Here is a 16,379-nt window from a genome sequence, read left to right as displayed (position 1 = left end):
AGGAGGCAGAGACAGTCACATCTCTGAGTTCAGTGCCAGCCTGGTCTACAGATCAAACTCAAGAACAGCCAAGGCTACACAGAAACCGTGTCTCAAAAGAAAGAAAATCCTATCTGAGAATCCAAAGTCGTGTAACAAGGAAGTTTAAGTAGGAGAGCACAGGATTCGTACCATCACTCGCAAAGAATCTCACTGCACACATGCTGGAAAACAAGCTAGCACAAAGCTGGCCCATCTCCACAGGACACACAAAGAAAGAAAAGGGACACACTTTTAACTAAAAGAGCTGACATTTTATTTTCACATCCCACAATGTAAGTGAAAACTGCATTTTATACCACTTCTCCCTCCAAAACTATTCCGTTAGGAAGGGGGAGTTCTCTCGTCATGCAGCTAGAAAACACAGGCTCAGCACCGTGATCTCCTGGCGAAACAGAGGAAGAAATACAAAACTGATGAAGAGCCGCTCTGCTCTTATCTGTCTGGCCGAGTCATTCCAGGGCGAGTGGGCACCATCATAGGGCGAGCCGGAGGTCTCATCATTGGCGGCCCAGGCATCATGGGCATGTGGCCTCCCATGGGCGGCCTCATCCCAGGAGCTGTACAACAAACAGAGCCAAAGGAGTGAGAAGCAGGTTCATGCGACAGTAGTATGGGACGTCAATTAAAACCCACAAAGTCAGCTGGGTGGTGGCGCACACCTTTAACCCCAGCTCTGGGGAGGCAGAGGCAGGCAGATCTCACAGTTTGAGGCCAGCCACAGCTTTATAAGAGACTTTCTCAACCAAAAACAACCCAATAAAAAACTGAGCAGAGCAGACCTGGTCTCCCTGGTGGCCTGTGAGTAGTGGTCTATATAGCCCCTGCTGTCATCAGACCAGCACCCCAGAGCTGCCTGGGCTGACCTTTTCATTTTGAGAATGTCTTCAGTAACTTAAGATTTGATGAATATGTTGCATTTTTTTTCTGTCAAGTGTGTCTTCTTTTTTTTTTGTATTTTACTATTTTCGTTTTTTAGTATTTTTCAGGGTCCACTTTTTAGGGCTTTTGTTGTTGCTGTTTTGTTTTCCAGACAGGGCTTTTCTGTGAAGCCCTGGCTGTCCTGCCACCACACCTGGCCTGCTCAGCTTTTTCAGCCAATTATCTCCACCATGCAAACAGGAGCTGTCTCCTCCATGTCTAGGCACAGAGGACAGTCTCACACACTGAGCAGCTATTGGCAACCATGGGAAAGTGATCAGGCTCAGGTTAAAAATCTGATAGTAACCATTTTAGCTCAAGTCACAAAGACAGCAAGTAATTACAAGATTCGTATCAATGTAACACACAGAAACTCACTTTCCAAATGCAGTTTAGAGACTATTAATCACCTTTGTATGTGTGTGGTAACAATGAACCAGCCTCAGGGAAGGTGATGGTCCCTCTCCTCAGCCAGATGCAGTCGCATGAATATTCAGGTGGTGGGCTCATGAATATTCATTTTGTTATTATGCTCTTTACTATTTCTGCTGTATGAATTCTTTACAAATATCAAATTTTGCAAGCATTGTGCCACATGCCTGTAATCCCAGCACTTGGGCGGCAGAGACAAGAGGACTGTAGCGAGTCGGAGGCCAGCCTGGTTACTTAACAAGCTCCAAGCAAGCCAGGGTTACATACTGAGTCTTTATCGCAAAAGGGAAAATAAAAAATGAGTCGGGGGCTGGAGAGATGGCTCAGCACCCACATGGCAGCTCACAACTGTCTGTAACTCCTGTTCCAGGGGATCCATCACCCTCACACAGACATACATGTAGACAAAACACCAACGTACATAAAAATACAAATAAGTAAATTAAAAAAAATAAGTTGGGAATGGAGTACACAGGAATTATAGATACATCATGGTTTTCCAAAAGTTTCTTTTTAACTTATTTTGACTGAAGGTTTGTGGTATAAGTAGCTTAAGATATAACCACCTTCTAAGTTGGATATGGAGCACAAGCCTACAGTTCAGCACTATGAGGAGACAGGGTTCCAGAGTTACAAAAGCAAAACTTTTTCTAAATCCTCACAGTCCTCCCTCCACCACAGGAGGGTGACCAATATACAGAGCTACCACACAAACACTTACCAAGCAGATTATGTGTGTGAGGAAAGACAACAGGTACAGAAGCAGCAAGGACCAGTGTCAATGGCAGCCCAGAACACTGTGCCCTGAGGCACACAGGCGGGTTCACACTTGTGTATTACAGGAAACTGGTCCAGATAAAACAATACAAACCTGGAATATTTGTTCCCTTTTCTCTCCACAGTGGATTTACCTTAAATTGCTAATAACGGGACTTCATATAGAAGTCTAGCCTCTGGGAGCCTCTCTCCTTTTTCCTATCGTTTATTTCATTGCTGTTGTTTTTACAGAACTAGGGTCTGCTGTGCTGTCTACAGTGCCTCATGCAGGAAGGATTACAGGCATGGGCCACCCTGCCCAGCTTCAAGGTGACTCATTCATCCCTGGTTTCCAAAGGTTTTGTTTGTTTGTTTTTCTTGAGACACGGCTTGTCTGTGTAGCCCTGGCTGTCCTGGAACTCACTGTATGGACCAGGCTGGCCTGGAACTCACAGAGATCTGCTGCCTCTGCCTCCCCGAGTGCTGGGGTTACTACAGGAGTGGACCACCACCGCCCAGCAGCTCCCAGCATCTTTAAACTCCCTAAATCCTTTATTTTGTGCCACTGATTTAGAGAACAGACAAGTCACAGTGGCACAAGCTATTACTTCCAGCATTTGGGCGACTGAGGCAAGTGGATCTCCATGAGTTTCAGGCCAGCCTAGTTCCACGAGGGGACTGTGACTGTGCCTCCATCTCTACTACCTGGCCGGATCTTGAGTTCATAGGCCAGTGAATGGCCTGAGCAGGTATGGTCCCCACAGACTAATATATGAATGCTTGGTCCACAGGGATTGGCAATGTTAGGAGGTGTGGCCTTGTTTGTGTCACTGTGGGGACAGGGCTTGAGGTCTCCTGTTCTCAAGCTCCACCCAGTGTGGTACAGTCTCCTGCTGCCTGTGGATCAAGATGTGGAACTCTCGGCTTCTCCAGCACCACGTCCGCCTGCACGCCGCCATGCTTCCCGCCATGATGATAATGGACTAAACCTCTGAAACTGTAAGCTGCCCCAATTAAATGCTCTCCTTTCTGAGAGCTGCCGTGGTCATAGTGTCTCTTCACAGCAATACAACACTCACTAAATCCGCATCTCTATGTTCTCCCAAAGCTGTAAATAATATCCACATAGGCCCTCGACAGTTCTGGCTAGAAAGCTGCTTGAGTTTATACCCTTGTTTCTCCAGGTAAATTGGAGGTGCCACTTATCAGTTTTCACACCTAGTTAGCTATGCCTACCATTTTATTACTGTAATCCGATAATGCAACTACTATGCAAGCAATAAAATATTTGAGACATGATACAGTTGGAAAGAGCCTCACGGGCTCAGCAATGTGGCAGATTCATCCTAAAGACTGGAGGTAGGGACAGCTCACGGCTACAGGCTAGGTCCCCAGGACATAACTTGCTCCCCTACAAAAACCACCGGGAACTAGATTACACAGTCTCTAACCACTTCAAGGAAACTGAAACTCAGACTGTGGTGAGCATTGGTGAGGCAGAGTAGGCAGATCTCTTGTGTGTTTGAGACTAGTCAGGGATATTTTAGTGAGACTTCATCAACAGAAAAACAAAGCCCTACCACACCTCCAATCGGGGAGGGGGTAAGCTGGCTGGGGCAGCAGCAGATCTTGCATGCTGCTGAAATGGGTCCTTCCACCTATAGGTGGCAGGAGAGGACCAGCACCTACACCTGCCCTTTGACCTCCACAGGTGCTACTGTGTATGGGTGTACACATGTACACATGAGAAACACACTCCCTTCCATATTTAAAAATCTGCAAGGATGGACTGGAGTGATGACTCAAAGGATGAGAACACTGGTTGTTCTCCCAAAGGTCCTGAGTTCAATTCCCAGCAACCACATGGCAGCTCTTGACCATCTACAGTGAGATCTGATGCTCTCTTTTGGTGTGCAGCACACATGTTGACAGAATGCTGTATAAATAATAAATAATCTTTAAAATCTGCACGGAACTGGGCATGGTAGCCCACACCTTTAATCCCAGCACTGGGGGTAGGGGAGCTGCAAAGGCACCACTCAGATCTTTGTGAATTCAAAGTCAGCCTGGTCTACAAAGTGAGTGCAGTACTGCCAAGGCTACACACAGAGAAACGCTGTCTCAAAAACAAACAAACAAACAAACAAAACCCCTAAAACTCTGCAAGGCCTTGGATGCACTCTCATGCTCTATAAATACAATGTCTGTAACTAAGGCTAAGGGGTAGAATTTGAAAGCACATCAAGGCACTAGGTTCAATCCCTGGCAGCAAAAATAAAGTATTTGACATAAGCTGCTTTTTTTTTTCATGCTTCCTAATTGTAAAACAAAAACGAAAGAATTCTGGGCACAGTGACGAACACCTTTAACACTGGCAGAAGGGGGCAGAGGCAGGAGGATCTATAGACCAAGGACAGCCTGCCTGGTCTACAAAGAGAGTTCCAGAACAGCCAGTGCTCCAAAGGGAGACCCCGTCTCAAAAACAGAAAAAAGATAAAAAGTACTAAGCCAATGGTGTCTAGTATACTGAACAGGTATAGTTAATCGGAGAATAAACCTCCAAGGAGGCAGCTCTGCACCAAATCAAAACAGAAAATACCTTTCCTCTACCCCCAGGCGCCAAAGGTCTCATCCACATCATTGAAAGTGGCCCCAAGTCAGACTAAGGCCTCGCCCAGCTTTCAGGAGCACAAACCAAACCTTTATCATCAAAAACTGACAAGTTCAATGTTTCAATACTATTCGTTATTTTTAAGTATTTTGTTCTTAAGTATTTCAATTTGTTAGCGGACTCTCGGCAGCTAACAAAGAGCACTCCTTAAAGCAGACCTAATTGCTGCACACTGAAATGCAACACACTCCAACTCACCAGGTCCCACGGGCATCATCCCAGGAGGAGGGGGGCCCATCATGGGCATCATGGGAGGGCCTCCCATGTGCGGTGCAGGCATCATGCCAGGACGAGGAGGACCCGCTACAACAGAAACAGAAGCTGTGGTTAGAGGGCTGACATGCTGACAATGACTCTCCTTAGCTAAACTAAGAGGTTCTCACAGCTGGTTCAAACTCTTAAATAACAGGCTTCCGAGAGATTCTATTCACAAATACAACACGTCACAGTGTATTTAGCAAGTTCCAGGACAGCCTGGGCTCCACAGAGAAACCCTGTCTCCAATAACAAAACAAAACATGAAATAGCAAGCCTGGCTGGACAAAAACGTAAAATACGAGAGTTCCTGCATCCGAAAAGATTCTGAGGCTCTGTGCGCAGCTCAGCAGTAGCACATGGGCTTGGCTCGTACAAGGACCCTGGGCTCAGGCCACAGCATGTCCACAAATCTTGCAGGGCAGTGGTGGTGGCTAGACTCTCAGGAGGTCTCAGACAGATCTCTTTGAGTTCAAGGCCAGCCTGGTCTTGAAAAACAAAAACAGGCCAGGCGATGGTGCTGTTTGATCCCAAGTGCTGAGAAAACAGAGGCAGGCGGATCTCTGTAGGCCAGCATGGTCTACAATGTGAGTCCAGGACAACCAGGGCTACACAGAGAAACCCTGTCTCGAAAAACCAAAAGAAGCTGGGTGCAATGGCAAACCCCTGTACTCCCAGCACCCTGGGCAGGCAGATCTCTGTGAGTTTAAGGTCTACAAAGTGAGTCCAGGACAGCCAAGGCTACACAGAGAAACAACGTCTCAGACAAACAAACAAACAAAACAAAACAAAAAGGGGGGGGGCTGGAAAGATTAAGAACACTGGCTGCTCTTTTAAAGGTCTGGAGTTCAACTCCCAGCAACCACATGGTGGCTCACAATCCTCTAGAATGAGATCTGGTGCCCTCTGCTGGCAAACACATGTACAAACAGGTAGAATACTGTATACACATATGAATAAATCTTAAAAAAAAAAAAAAAAGATTTTGATGTTTTAAAAAAACCAAACCAAACAAAAACAAACAAAAAACAGAAAGAAAACAAAAACAAATCCGATGGGCTAGAACAATGTGTAAGGGTTCCTAAGTTCAATTCCCAGCACCCACACAGCAGCAAACAACCAACTTTAACTTAAGTTCCAGGGGATTTTTGTTTGCTTCTTTCTTTCTTGAGTTTTTGTTTTTGAGACAGGGTTTCTTTATGTAGCCTTAACGGTTCTGGAGCTCATTCTATAGACCAGGCCGGCCTCAAACTCATGAATAAAGACTTGACTCATCCAGCAGTATCTACTCACACATTTGTTTATCTTACAGGCTCCTTCTGAGCTCTCATACCTGTGAAGTCACAGAAAAAACACTGCCACTCAAAGTTAACCATAGGGCAACTGGGCATGGTGGTGCACACCTTTGATCCCAGCGCTCAGGAGGCAGAGGCAGCCGGTTCTCTGTGAGTTTGAGGCCAGCCTGGTCTATAAAGCAAGACCAGGACAGCCAAGGCTACACAGAGAAACCCTGTCTCAAAAAACCAAAACTAAAACCAAACACAATAAAACATGCACTTTTTACATTCCCACAACAGAGAAAATTATACTGTTAAAGTTGCATTTTTCAATTACTGACAACCGTCAACAAGGTATTTGGAAGCCAATCATTTGACAAGGTAATTAATCTATACAAGGAATAATCTTTCACACCTTCACACCAAGTTCCAAACTTACGGAGACTGGGGGGAGGTGGGATCATGGCCCCTGCAGGAGGAGGAGCAGAGAATGGAGCCGGAGGTATCTTTCCTTGCTGAAATGCAGCCGCTTAAGAGAAGCAAGAAAACAAACAATGGGTAAGAATGCAGCAGCTCCTTGACTAAAATAACCACTGTCTTGCTTTGAAACCTTCACCATATTTACTTCATCCTAGGGAGTATTCTAGTGACTGTACGTGGCACTACAGGTTTACAATCATTCTGTGATACTCAACTGACACGACGGCACCTAACGGATTTACTCGTTTAAGTACTTAGAGGTTTTCCTATAACTTCATCATTTAAGAGCTATTTGTACTTTCACTTCTCTGGCTAAGATAACCGTATGAGCGGGCACGGCGGTGCACACCTCTAACCCTGGCACTCAAGAGACGCTGTCAGAGGACCTGAGCACAGGGGCTCGCGACCAGCTTAGGCCTATAATGAGACACATCTTTAACTTCAAAAACTAGGCTTATAACCAATGCAAATCATTAGTTTTATATGAAAAATGTACAATTCATGTCCAAAGGCCAGGCCTTAAAACATGTCTATCTCCCCATCCTGAGGAAAAACAATACATGTTCCTTGTTTATATGTTCTGAAACAAATGCACTGAAGCAAGAGACAGAAAGAAACAAGTATTTGAAAGCAGGAGGCTGCATGAAGATCACCATCTCAACAAGTCTACCAAGAGCAACCTGCGTCTATAGACCACACTAGGCAAAAGTGACAACAAAAGAGAATGATAATTGCCTATATATGACTTGAGAAGAGTCAAATAAATAGGACAGTGGCAAAAGCCTATCACCCCAGCACTGGGGAAGTGGTGGCACGAGGCTTCAGAGTTCAAACCTAACCTGGACTATACATCAAGACCTGGACTCAAAACCCAAAACCATCCTAAATAAACAAACAAATCCCACTCTCGGGGAAGCAGTGCCCTACACCTCGCCCCTCCATCCACTAAAGGAAGGCAGGCCGGACCATGGCTAGGCCTGTACCCTGCCAGGGACGCTCTGTAGGGCTTTCCACCTAGAATAGCACCGTCACAGCCTAGAGAGAACAGCAGCAGTAAAGAGCAGAGGCAGAGTGCGCAGCAGCGTTAGGGAACTTCGCACAGCAGTGACAAGGCGCAGTCCTGACAGTGCTTCCCCACTCCACGGTCTACCGTCACAGAACGCACTCAGCTGGGGAGGCGGCATTACTGCATTTATCACCTCTAACCTGAGACAAGATGATGGCCAGAAGTTCCAAAATACCCAAACAAGGCTGGAGATGGCTCAGTGCATGAGAGTTCTTACTCCAGCCTAAGGACCAGAGTTCAAATCCCTGGCACCCACCTTAAAGCCAGGCATAACCACGTATGCACACCTGTAAACTCCAGTAGAGGGGAGAAGACAAAAGTGCATCCCAGCTCACTGGCCAGGCAGCCTAGCCGTAATGGCAAGCTTTAGGTTCCATGAAAGATCCTGTCTCATGGCAATAAGGCAGGGTGATAACAACACAGGCCAGGACTTAGTTAGAGCACCCAGGAGCAGAGGCAGGCAGATTTTTTTTCTTTTTTGAGTTCACCAGCAGCCTGGTCTAAATAACAAGCTCCAGGACAGCCAAGGCTACACTTGACATGCTACCTCCAACACGAAAAGAGTGTTAAAATAACACCCTGCCACTTTTTCTGACTTATTCTTGTACATGCTTGGGCAGACACCCACACATACAAAGAAAAACAACAACAAAAAGCCCCAACTTCCTACACAAAACAAAACAGACCAGGCCTGCGTCTACAATCCTGTGACTTGAGAAGCAGAGACAAGAGGACCTAGAAGTCAAGTTACCCTCCAGCACACCTAGCAAGTTGGAGGCTCACCTGTGCCACATAAAACTAAACAAATTTCTAGAAAAAGCCATGCTTCAAACATACCCCTACGATTTAAAGCAAATACAAAGGCTTGCAAACACAGAAGGTTCCTAGTGAACAAGATGATCACGGCAGGTCCAAGAGTCCAGAGCACATTGGGACTGTCTTTTCACAACAATTAAGTTTCCTCTAACTGCTTCTCTTTGCCAGAGCTACAAACATGAAACTCCAAATAAGGTCTCTCAAACACATCGCTACCTTTCCAATCATTATGGAAAAAAATCTTCTCAGTATTGTGGATCACAACTTTGCAAAAACAGGTTCACATAAATGTGCTACAAAACCTTGCCATTAACAGGAAAGGAAAATCCTAGGCAACTCCATCTTCTCTCCCCCACTTCCTTGCCTAACCAGACTGCTCCTGACTATTCTCTGAGGCATTATCTCAATAATTAATATTAATATATTCCTATATTCATGGAAAACCAGCGACCTTCCACTCTGCTCATTCAACAAAAGCAAATGGACCTGTGTATCACACAGAGTTGCTGCTGTGGAGACAGGGATGAAAAAAATGGGGCCACATCTGGTCACAGCAGGACCAGAGTGTAAGACATACTTGTTTTGTCAATCAGGCTCTGGGCCTGCTCCTCCATCCATTTCTGGTAGTAGTCTTTCACATTCTCTTTGTGTTTCCTACCACTGCAGTGAGTCTTCCTCACAGATGGCTGTAAAACAGAAAGGTCATGTCAGACATAGAAATAAATAACCAAACTAAAGTTTTACAGCTTTGCCTCTGGTGGGTAGCCTGGCTAAGATGCTATCATACCGTTTACTCACACTGCCCTCAGTATGCTGGATTTATTGCCTAGAACAGAGGCCAGTGTACTGTGGCCTATGCACCAAACATTAGCTTTCGGGCACTGGTGCACTGAACAGACCCTCGCCTCCCTCCACACCACTCCACCCAAAGAATGGAGCTCAGAGCCTCTGCACTGGGGCATGTGCTCTAACACTAGGCAACAAATTAATTTACTGTCCGTGGCTTCTCTCTACAATGACAGACTTTGAATACTCTAACAGTTTGCTACTTTATGAAAAAGCGTGAGTACCCTTGTCTGAATCACCGTGCTATTTTAAAGCCCTCGGGCTTCGCCATGGGAAGACAGCAGCTTAAATACACCTAAGCGACACTACCATGAGAATACAGCACTTCAATCCCTGCACTCGGAGCATAGCCTGGTCTACATAACAAGTTGTAGGCCAGCAAGGGCTACATAATAAGACCCTGTCCAAAAATAAATAAAAAAGCCAGGATGTGGTGCCACACACCTTTAATCCCAGCACTGGGGAGGTAGAGGGAGACGGATCTATGAGTTTGAGGTCAGCCTGGTTTACAAACTGAGTCCCAGAACAGCCAAAGCTGCCTTCTTTTGTCTCTGAAAACAAACAATTTCGATTTCTTTTCATTTGCAGAAACTATTAAAACCGTAACACTAAATGTTGCTGTCACTAAAAGGTTTGTTTTGGTTTGCTTTTTTGAGGTAGGGTCTCCCATCACAGCCTTAAATTCACAGTGTGCTGGGAAAACAGGCAGGGGCCACTAACCACACTTGGCTTTGTCCCTAGGTGGTTCTTCTTCTCTTTCCCAGGGCCTAGTGAATGCCAGACAGTGGCCCACGTCACTAGACTCTCCCAGTTATGACTCCTGCTGAGAATGGAGCTGCACTTCTATAAAGGAAGACATTTCTTCCACTTTAACCAAATATTTGGATAATGTCATATAGTCAAATACCTGAGTTGTACAGACACACTCCTGGGCTTTGAGGGAGTTATTTTGACAAGGCCTCAATATGAATCCTGGACTGACCTGGAATTCACCACCTTCCTGGCTCAGCCTCTCAAGTACTGAAACCACAGACACGGGAAGCTTCTGCATATGCAAGTGTTCTCATCTTCAAGCTTGCTAAAGCTTTTTCATTCTGCAAATATCTCTGTGTCACAATGACCATACCAAAAGAGGGAGTGGGGGAAGTCTCCCAGTTACTTTCTACGAACAGCTGTCATAAAATTTCCAGCAGGCTGTAAAGCATGTTCGTGGACGTAAAGAAAAAAAAATCTTATTTTGCATACACGAGTTTTAAGACTATGAAAATACGCGCCACTTACAGAATCATGGGTAAGATACGTATCACAATAGTCACAATAAAACCTAAAAAGAAAAGAGAATACGTCAATAATTAACAGATGTCCAAAAATTCAAACTACTCGGGGTCTAAGTCAAACAAAGCGTGCTGACAGAATCCCGGGCTTCGCTGAGAGGGGCCAGCTCCATTCTGAAAGGGCGGCCGAGAGCCCCGTTTCCCATCCGGCATCTCCCCAAGGCGCTCGCCTTCGCCTCGAAGCCTCAAGGACCAGAACCCGCGGCCCGCCACGCTCTCGAGGAGCGGGCTGACCTCCGCAAATCCACTAGACCTCAGGACCACACTTACTTAGGCATGTTGCTCCGCAGGCCGTTGGCTACCCAGTTCCGCGCCGCCGGAAATGACGCACACAGCCCGCGCCGACACCGGAGGAAGACGACAGGACAAGGGCGGGGCTTATGCTTCCGGCCCCGGCGTTAGCGCAGCCAGCCAGGAAGTGGGCTAAGGCTGCCTACTAGGTCCAATCCATGCCCACTTACTCCTGATTGGTTATTCGCTCTCGGAAGTGCGTTAATTTGCCCTTTCGAGAAAAGGTTCCAAAACCCTAGGTCAGTGGTTCTCAACCTTCGTAATGCTGCAATCCTTTAATACGGTTCTTCATGCTGCGATGACCCCCAGCCAAAAAGTTATTTTTGTTGCTGCTTCGTAACTGTAATTTTCCGGCGTGGTGGCGCAGGTCTTTAATCCAAGCACTCGGGGAGGCAGAGGCAGGCGGAGCTCTGTGAGTTCAAGCCAGCCTGATCTACAAGACAAATCCAGGACAGGTAAGGCCACACAAGGAAACCCTGTCTCCAAAACAAAACAAACAAACAAACAAAAAGTGTACTTTTGCCACTGTTATGAACCGTGTTGTAAATATCTTTGTTTTCTGGCGGTCTTAGGTGATCCCTGTGAAAGGGTTCACGACCTACAGGTTAAGAACAGCTGTCCTAGTTTGTTTGGGGCTTTGCTGGCCCTCCTGTAAGTGCTCGGAAAACAGCCAAACCAAGACATGAAAGTCCTCATTCTCAAAGACCTGATTAACAGTAAGGTGAAATCGATCAAATCAATGCGTAGCGGATCAAAGTCCAATGCTAGAGAAATGTACCGGGGAAGAGGGCAACTCAACGTTAAGAAAGAAGGAAAACTTAGAAGACGACCACCGAGAAATAATGTTTTCAAGCAATAAAGCCAAATGTGAACTGCTTTTTATTACCATTTCTTGCTGGAGATATTATTGCTCAGGTTAGTCACTAGCTGCTCTTTCAGAAGACTTGAGTTCTATTCCTGTCATCCACATGATGGCATCCAACTATCCACAATCCAGTTCCAAGGGCTCTTACACCTTCCTCAGACTTCCGCAGACACCAAGCATGCAAGTAGTACATACACATGCAAGCAAAACACTCATGCCCATGAAATGTGTTTCTTTAGAGTAAAACCCTGAGTTTAAAAGCCTGTCTCACAGCTTCCTGGCTGTGCTGAGCTTCAGTTTCCTCATCTGAAAAGTACTTTTTTTTTGGGGGGGGAGGGGTGTTTCAAGGCAGGGTTTCTCTGTGTAGCATTGGCTGTCCTGGACTCGCTTTATAGACCAGGCTGACCTCGAACTCAGAGATCTGCCGGCCTCTGTCTCTAAAGTGCTGAGATTAAATGCTTGCACCATCACAAATGGCTTGCTCAGGTAATAATTCTTACTTGTGGGGCTTAAGGAAGAATCAAGTGTAAAAATTCCCATACACAGCTGGAGAGTTGGCTTAGTGACTAAGAGCATTTTGTTGCTTTTGCAGAGCACCCAGCTTTGATTCCGAGTATCCCACATGGTGGCCCACAGCTGTCTGCAGCTCAAGTCCCGGGGGATCTGTCTGTCTTTTTTTATCCACTAACACCACTAGGCACACATGTGGTTCACTTACTTACAAGCAAGCTAAACACCCACACACATAAAATAATGTATCTTTTAAAATATTAAATACTGATACAGTGTTCAGTGAAATGTCTATACACAGGCCACCATAAATGGTAGTTACTCCATAGGAAAAAGTGGATAGCAGGCCAAACTTGCAGTTTACTCTCTCAAACTACAAGGTGGAATTTTGCAAAATCCAATTCAAATATGATGTCAGGGTAAAGTAGTGATTTCCGCTGACACCTTCAGATAACTTGGGTTTTTATTAGTTCCTTGATAACCATGACCTTCAGCTGGGTAGTGGTGTCAGAGGCCCATCCCAGCACTCAGGAGGCAGAGGCAGGCAGATCTCTGAGTTGGAAGCCAGCCTGGTCTACAGAGTGAGTTCCAGGACAGCCAGGGCTACACAATGAGACCCTGTATAGAAAAGCAAGATAACATAGACCTTCCCTCAACCTCCTAGATCCTTCCCCAGTACTAAAGTTACAGAATGTACTGCCGGGTGTGGTAAAGCACCTGTAATCCCAGCATGCTGGGCAGAAACAGGAAAATGGCCTCAACTTTGTGACCAGCTAGTTTACATAGCAATTCTAGGTCAACCAGAGGTAGAAGCTACATCAGGAAACTGTCTCAAAAAGCCAAAATAAGGGACTAGAGAGATGGATCAGCAGTTACGGGCACTGGCTGCTCTTCCAGACACCCCAGGTTCAATTCCCAGCACTCGTGGTGATTTAAAAACAGTATGTAACTCCAGTACCGGGAGATCCCCAAACCCTCTTCTGGCCTCTGGGCACTAGGTACACATGTGCACAGACATAGATAGAAACAAAACACCTGTACACACACAAAAAAACAAATATTAAATCCAGTCCAAGATATATGAGAGTGTAAAAAAAAATAACAATACCACAATTACGTTGATCATCTGATGGCTGCTGAGTGGCAGGCAGCGACAATATCTGTTTGGCAAGTGGGAAGGAAATAATGATTCATTAGTTTTTCCCTCTGCCTAATAAACAAAGAGTTTACAGCCAAGAATAGAAAAGGCTAAAGTCCCAGGGCCTGGAGAATGTTTTGTCCTTTGAACCTCTTTATTAATCTACAGCTATTAGAGCAACAGGTTTGGACAGCAGGAAGAAGCCAGGCAGGAACTAATGGCCAAGGCAGAAGAACAGGTTTAGCAGGAGGTTCTGAGTAACGCCCTACTGAAAAGTTCCTACTCACTGATGAGGTGTCTCTTTTTAGATTCTGAGCATAGTTTATTAGCACAGGAGGTTTTCGGTCTAACTTGAGGGTTGTCCTGCTAGAAAGCTAAGACAGGAACATGAGCGGCCTCAGTATGGTTAAACACTCCAGCAAGACCCAGGAGTGCAAGAAGGAATCTCTCTCTCTCTCTCTCTCTCTCTCTCTCACACACACACACACACACACACACACACAATCTGTTGCCCTGCGGTCCTGGCTCTTGAATGGAAAAAAAAAGGGGGGGGGGGAACCTACCAATTATTAAGCACCTGCTTGGTATCAGAATTAGACAAAGAGTTTTCATTGTTATCTGATGGGATTGGACTCTGAAGGCTTTTTATTCATAACAAAATTGAGCACCAAACAGGTGACCTAATCTGCAAAAAATTGCAAAGTTAGCCGGACGTGGTAGTGCACACCTGTAATCCTAGCACTCAGGAAAGCAGAAGCAGGCGAATCTCTGTGAGTTCAAGTCCAGCCTGGTCTATAAAGTGAGTCCAAGGCAACACAGAGAAACCCTGTCTCAGAAAAAAAAAAAAAAGTTTAAGTATCAGGTATAGTGGTAGATACTCATGATCCCAACACTCAAGAGTAAAGAGTCAGGAGGGTCAATGCAAGTTCAAAGACAGCATAGACAACATAGCAAGACTGACTAAAAGTATGTGTTGGGGGTGAGGAGAGACTCACAGTTTTGCTCATGACTCAGGTAAAGGCACTTGCACCAAAAGCCTGATGACCTAAAGTTTGACCCCTGGAACTCACTTGACAGAGGGAGAGAACATGGAACCACCGGTCATCAATGACCTTAACACACATACACATAAGCTGTGCTGCCAGAAGATGAATTTTTGTTGGTTTGGATGGTTGACTAGTTTTTGTGATTTTTTTTCTATTGTTGTTTGTTTTGTTTTGTTGGGTTTTTGTTGTTGTTGTTGTTATCTGTTTCTTTGTTTCTCCAGACAGGGTTTCTCTGTGTAGCCTTAGCTGTCCTGAAACTAACTCTGAAGGCCAGAACAGATCAGGCTAGCCTTGAATGCAGAGATCCAGCTGCCTCTGCCTCCTGAGTGCTGGGATTAAAGCCATTTACCACCACCACCTGGCTAAGATGAATTTATTTTCGAGATAGGGTCTCATGTAACCCAGGCTGGCCTCAAGCTTCCTAGGTAGTCCAAACTGGCCTCAACTCCCCCTGATCTCCAGTCTCCATCTCCCAAATGCTGGGATTACAAGTGTGGATCATCTCTTATAGCTCTCATGAATGAACTTCGGAAAACAAGCTAGACCAAAGAACCCAGGCACAGGAGCGTGCAAAGCATTCTTCCAATTATGTGAATATCGGAAGAAAACAGTCTTAATTACTGGGTAAGGAAGAAACCAGGATCACAAAGGCAGTGTTCCCACAGCAAGCCTTAACGATGGCTTTTTCAGGTATGCTGATCTCTGTGATTCCCTGAAATGTGGCAAACTCACCTGCACATTTGTGATAATTGGCAGTGACATCTGTGCCCTCCCAAAGGGGGGTAAAACAAAATGGTGCCAGGTGTAGTAACAATTCTGGAATTTGGGCTTCTTTAAAAAGCACAGAACTATTTCAAGAACGTGTTTTCGCTTTAATCTCAGGTGTGGGAATGTGAGGCTGCTTTGCAGCAGCAGACGACAGTTTGCCTGTGTTCCAGCGGAGTCGTGGTTTCGCCAGCCGAAGATTGTTTCTGTGATTGTGTGGCCTTTGGAATTCTGGGAACTTTTCAGAGGGTATGTAAATGCCGGAGCCCTGAGCGGCAGGGTTGGTAGTTGCAGTTTGTTAGTAGGTTTTTGTGTGTGTATGTTTTGTTTTATAAGGATTTGTTTCTTAGGCATACAATTATTTGCCTGCATGCACACCTGCACACCAGAAGAGGGCGCCAGATCTCACTATAGATGGTTGTGAGCCACCATGTGGTTGTGGGGAATTGAACTCAGGACCTCTGGAAGAGCAGCCAGTCCTCTTAACCTCTGAGCCATCTCTCCAGCCCTTGTTAGTAGTCTTGCTCAAAGAAGAAACAAAAGAAAAAAATTAAATTCATGGATTTGTAACTTTCCATCTTCCCTCTATCCTTCTTTCTCTCCTATTTAGAGACAGGGGTGAAACCCGGGGATAAAGACTGGGACAATGAAGAACCCACAACGTAGCAAAGACCAGCAACAGCTGGGTCCAAGTTCAACCCCAGTACCACGTATGCAAAAAGTATTTTAGCTGGCAAGGTGATGACTGTACTCCCACAACATGGGCGGCTGAGGTAGGAAGATCTGGAGTTGAGAGTTATCTTTAGCTTTAGAGGCCATCCTGAGCTACGTAAAACTCTGTCTCCAAATAAATGAATAAAACGAAGAAAAA

The 16,379-nt window shown here is 45.6% G+C and overlaps 1 protein-coding gene and 1 long non-coding RNA gene across 3 annotated transcripts; one reads left to right on the top strand and one right to left on the bottom strand.

Moving 5' to 3' along the window:
- Positions 1 to 271: 271 nt before the first annotated feature.
- Snrpc (small nuclear ribonucleoprotein polypeptide C) lies at positions 272 to 11,302 on the bottom strand. 2 transcript variants are annotated; one of them, XM_021629480.2, is made up of 6 exons: positions 11,164 to 11,302; positions 10,841 to 10,883; positions 9,291 to 9,399; positions 6,791 to 6,880; positions 5,018 to 5,122; positions 272 to 599 (listed from the first exon to the last, which is right to left on the bottom strand). In XM_021629480.2, exons 1-6 carry the CDS (start codon positions 11,169 to 11,171, stop codon positions 475 to 477), a joined length of 480 nt encoding a protein of 159 aa, XP_021485155.1. In that variant the 5' UTR covers positions 11,172 to 11,302; the 3' UTR covers positions 272 to 474. The 2 variants fall into 2 exon arrangements, with proteins under 2 accessions (XP_021485155.1, XP_060225138.1); XM_060369155.1 differs by lacking the exons at positions 10,841 to 10,883; positions 11,164 to 11,302 and adding an exon at positions 10,542 to 10,748.
- Positions 11,303 to 11,396: 94 nt separating this feature from the next.
- LOC110543216 (uncharacterized) lies at positions 11,397 to 16,379 on the top strand. The gene is made up of 4 exons (XR_002476107.2): positions 11,397 to 11,639; positions 15,255 to 15,433; positions 15,626 to 15,757; positions 16,119 to 16,379. It is a non-coding gene; the product is annotated as an uncharacterized LOC110543216 (long non-coding RNA).

Source organism: Meriones unguiculatus, chromosome 16, assembly GCF_030254825.1.
Source record: "Meriones unguiculatus strain TT.TT164.6M chromosome 16, Bangor_MerUng_6.1, whole genome shotgun sequence".
NCBI lineage: Eukaryota > Metazoa > Chordata > Mammalia > Rodentia > Muridae > Meriones > Meriones unguiculatus.
Note: the sequence above shows the minus strand (reverse complement) of the source record. Positions and strands in the feature narration are given on the sequence as shown.

Bases quoted from the DNA above. Each gene is read 5' to 3' on its own strand.
- Snrpc (XM_060369155.1), bottom strand. From the start codon at position 10,610: ATGCAGAAGCTTCCCGTGTCTGTGGTTTCAGTACTTGAGAGGCTGAGC. The intron at 9,400-10,541 runs GTCAGTCCAGGA...TCTGTTTTACAG, and splicing joins AGGAAGGTGGTGAATTCCAG to CCATCTGTGAGGAAGACTCA. The intron at 6,881-9,290 runs GTATGTCTTACA...GCTTCTCTTAAG, and splicing joins GAGCCTGATTGACAAAACAA to CGGCTGCATTTCAGCAAGGA.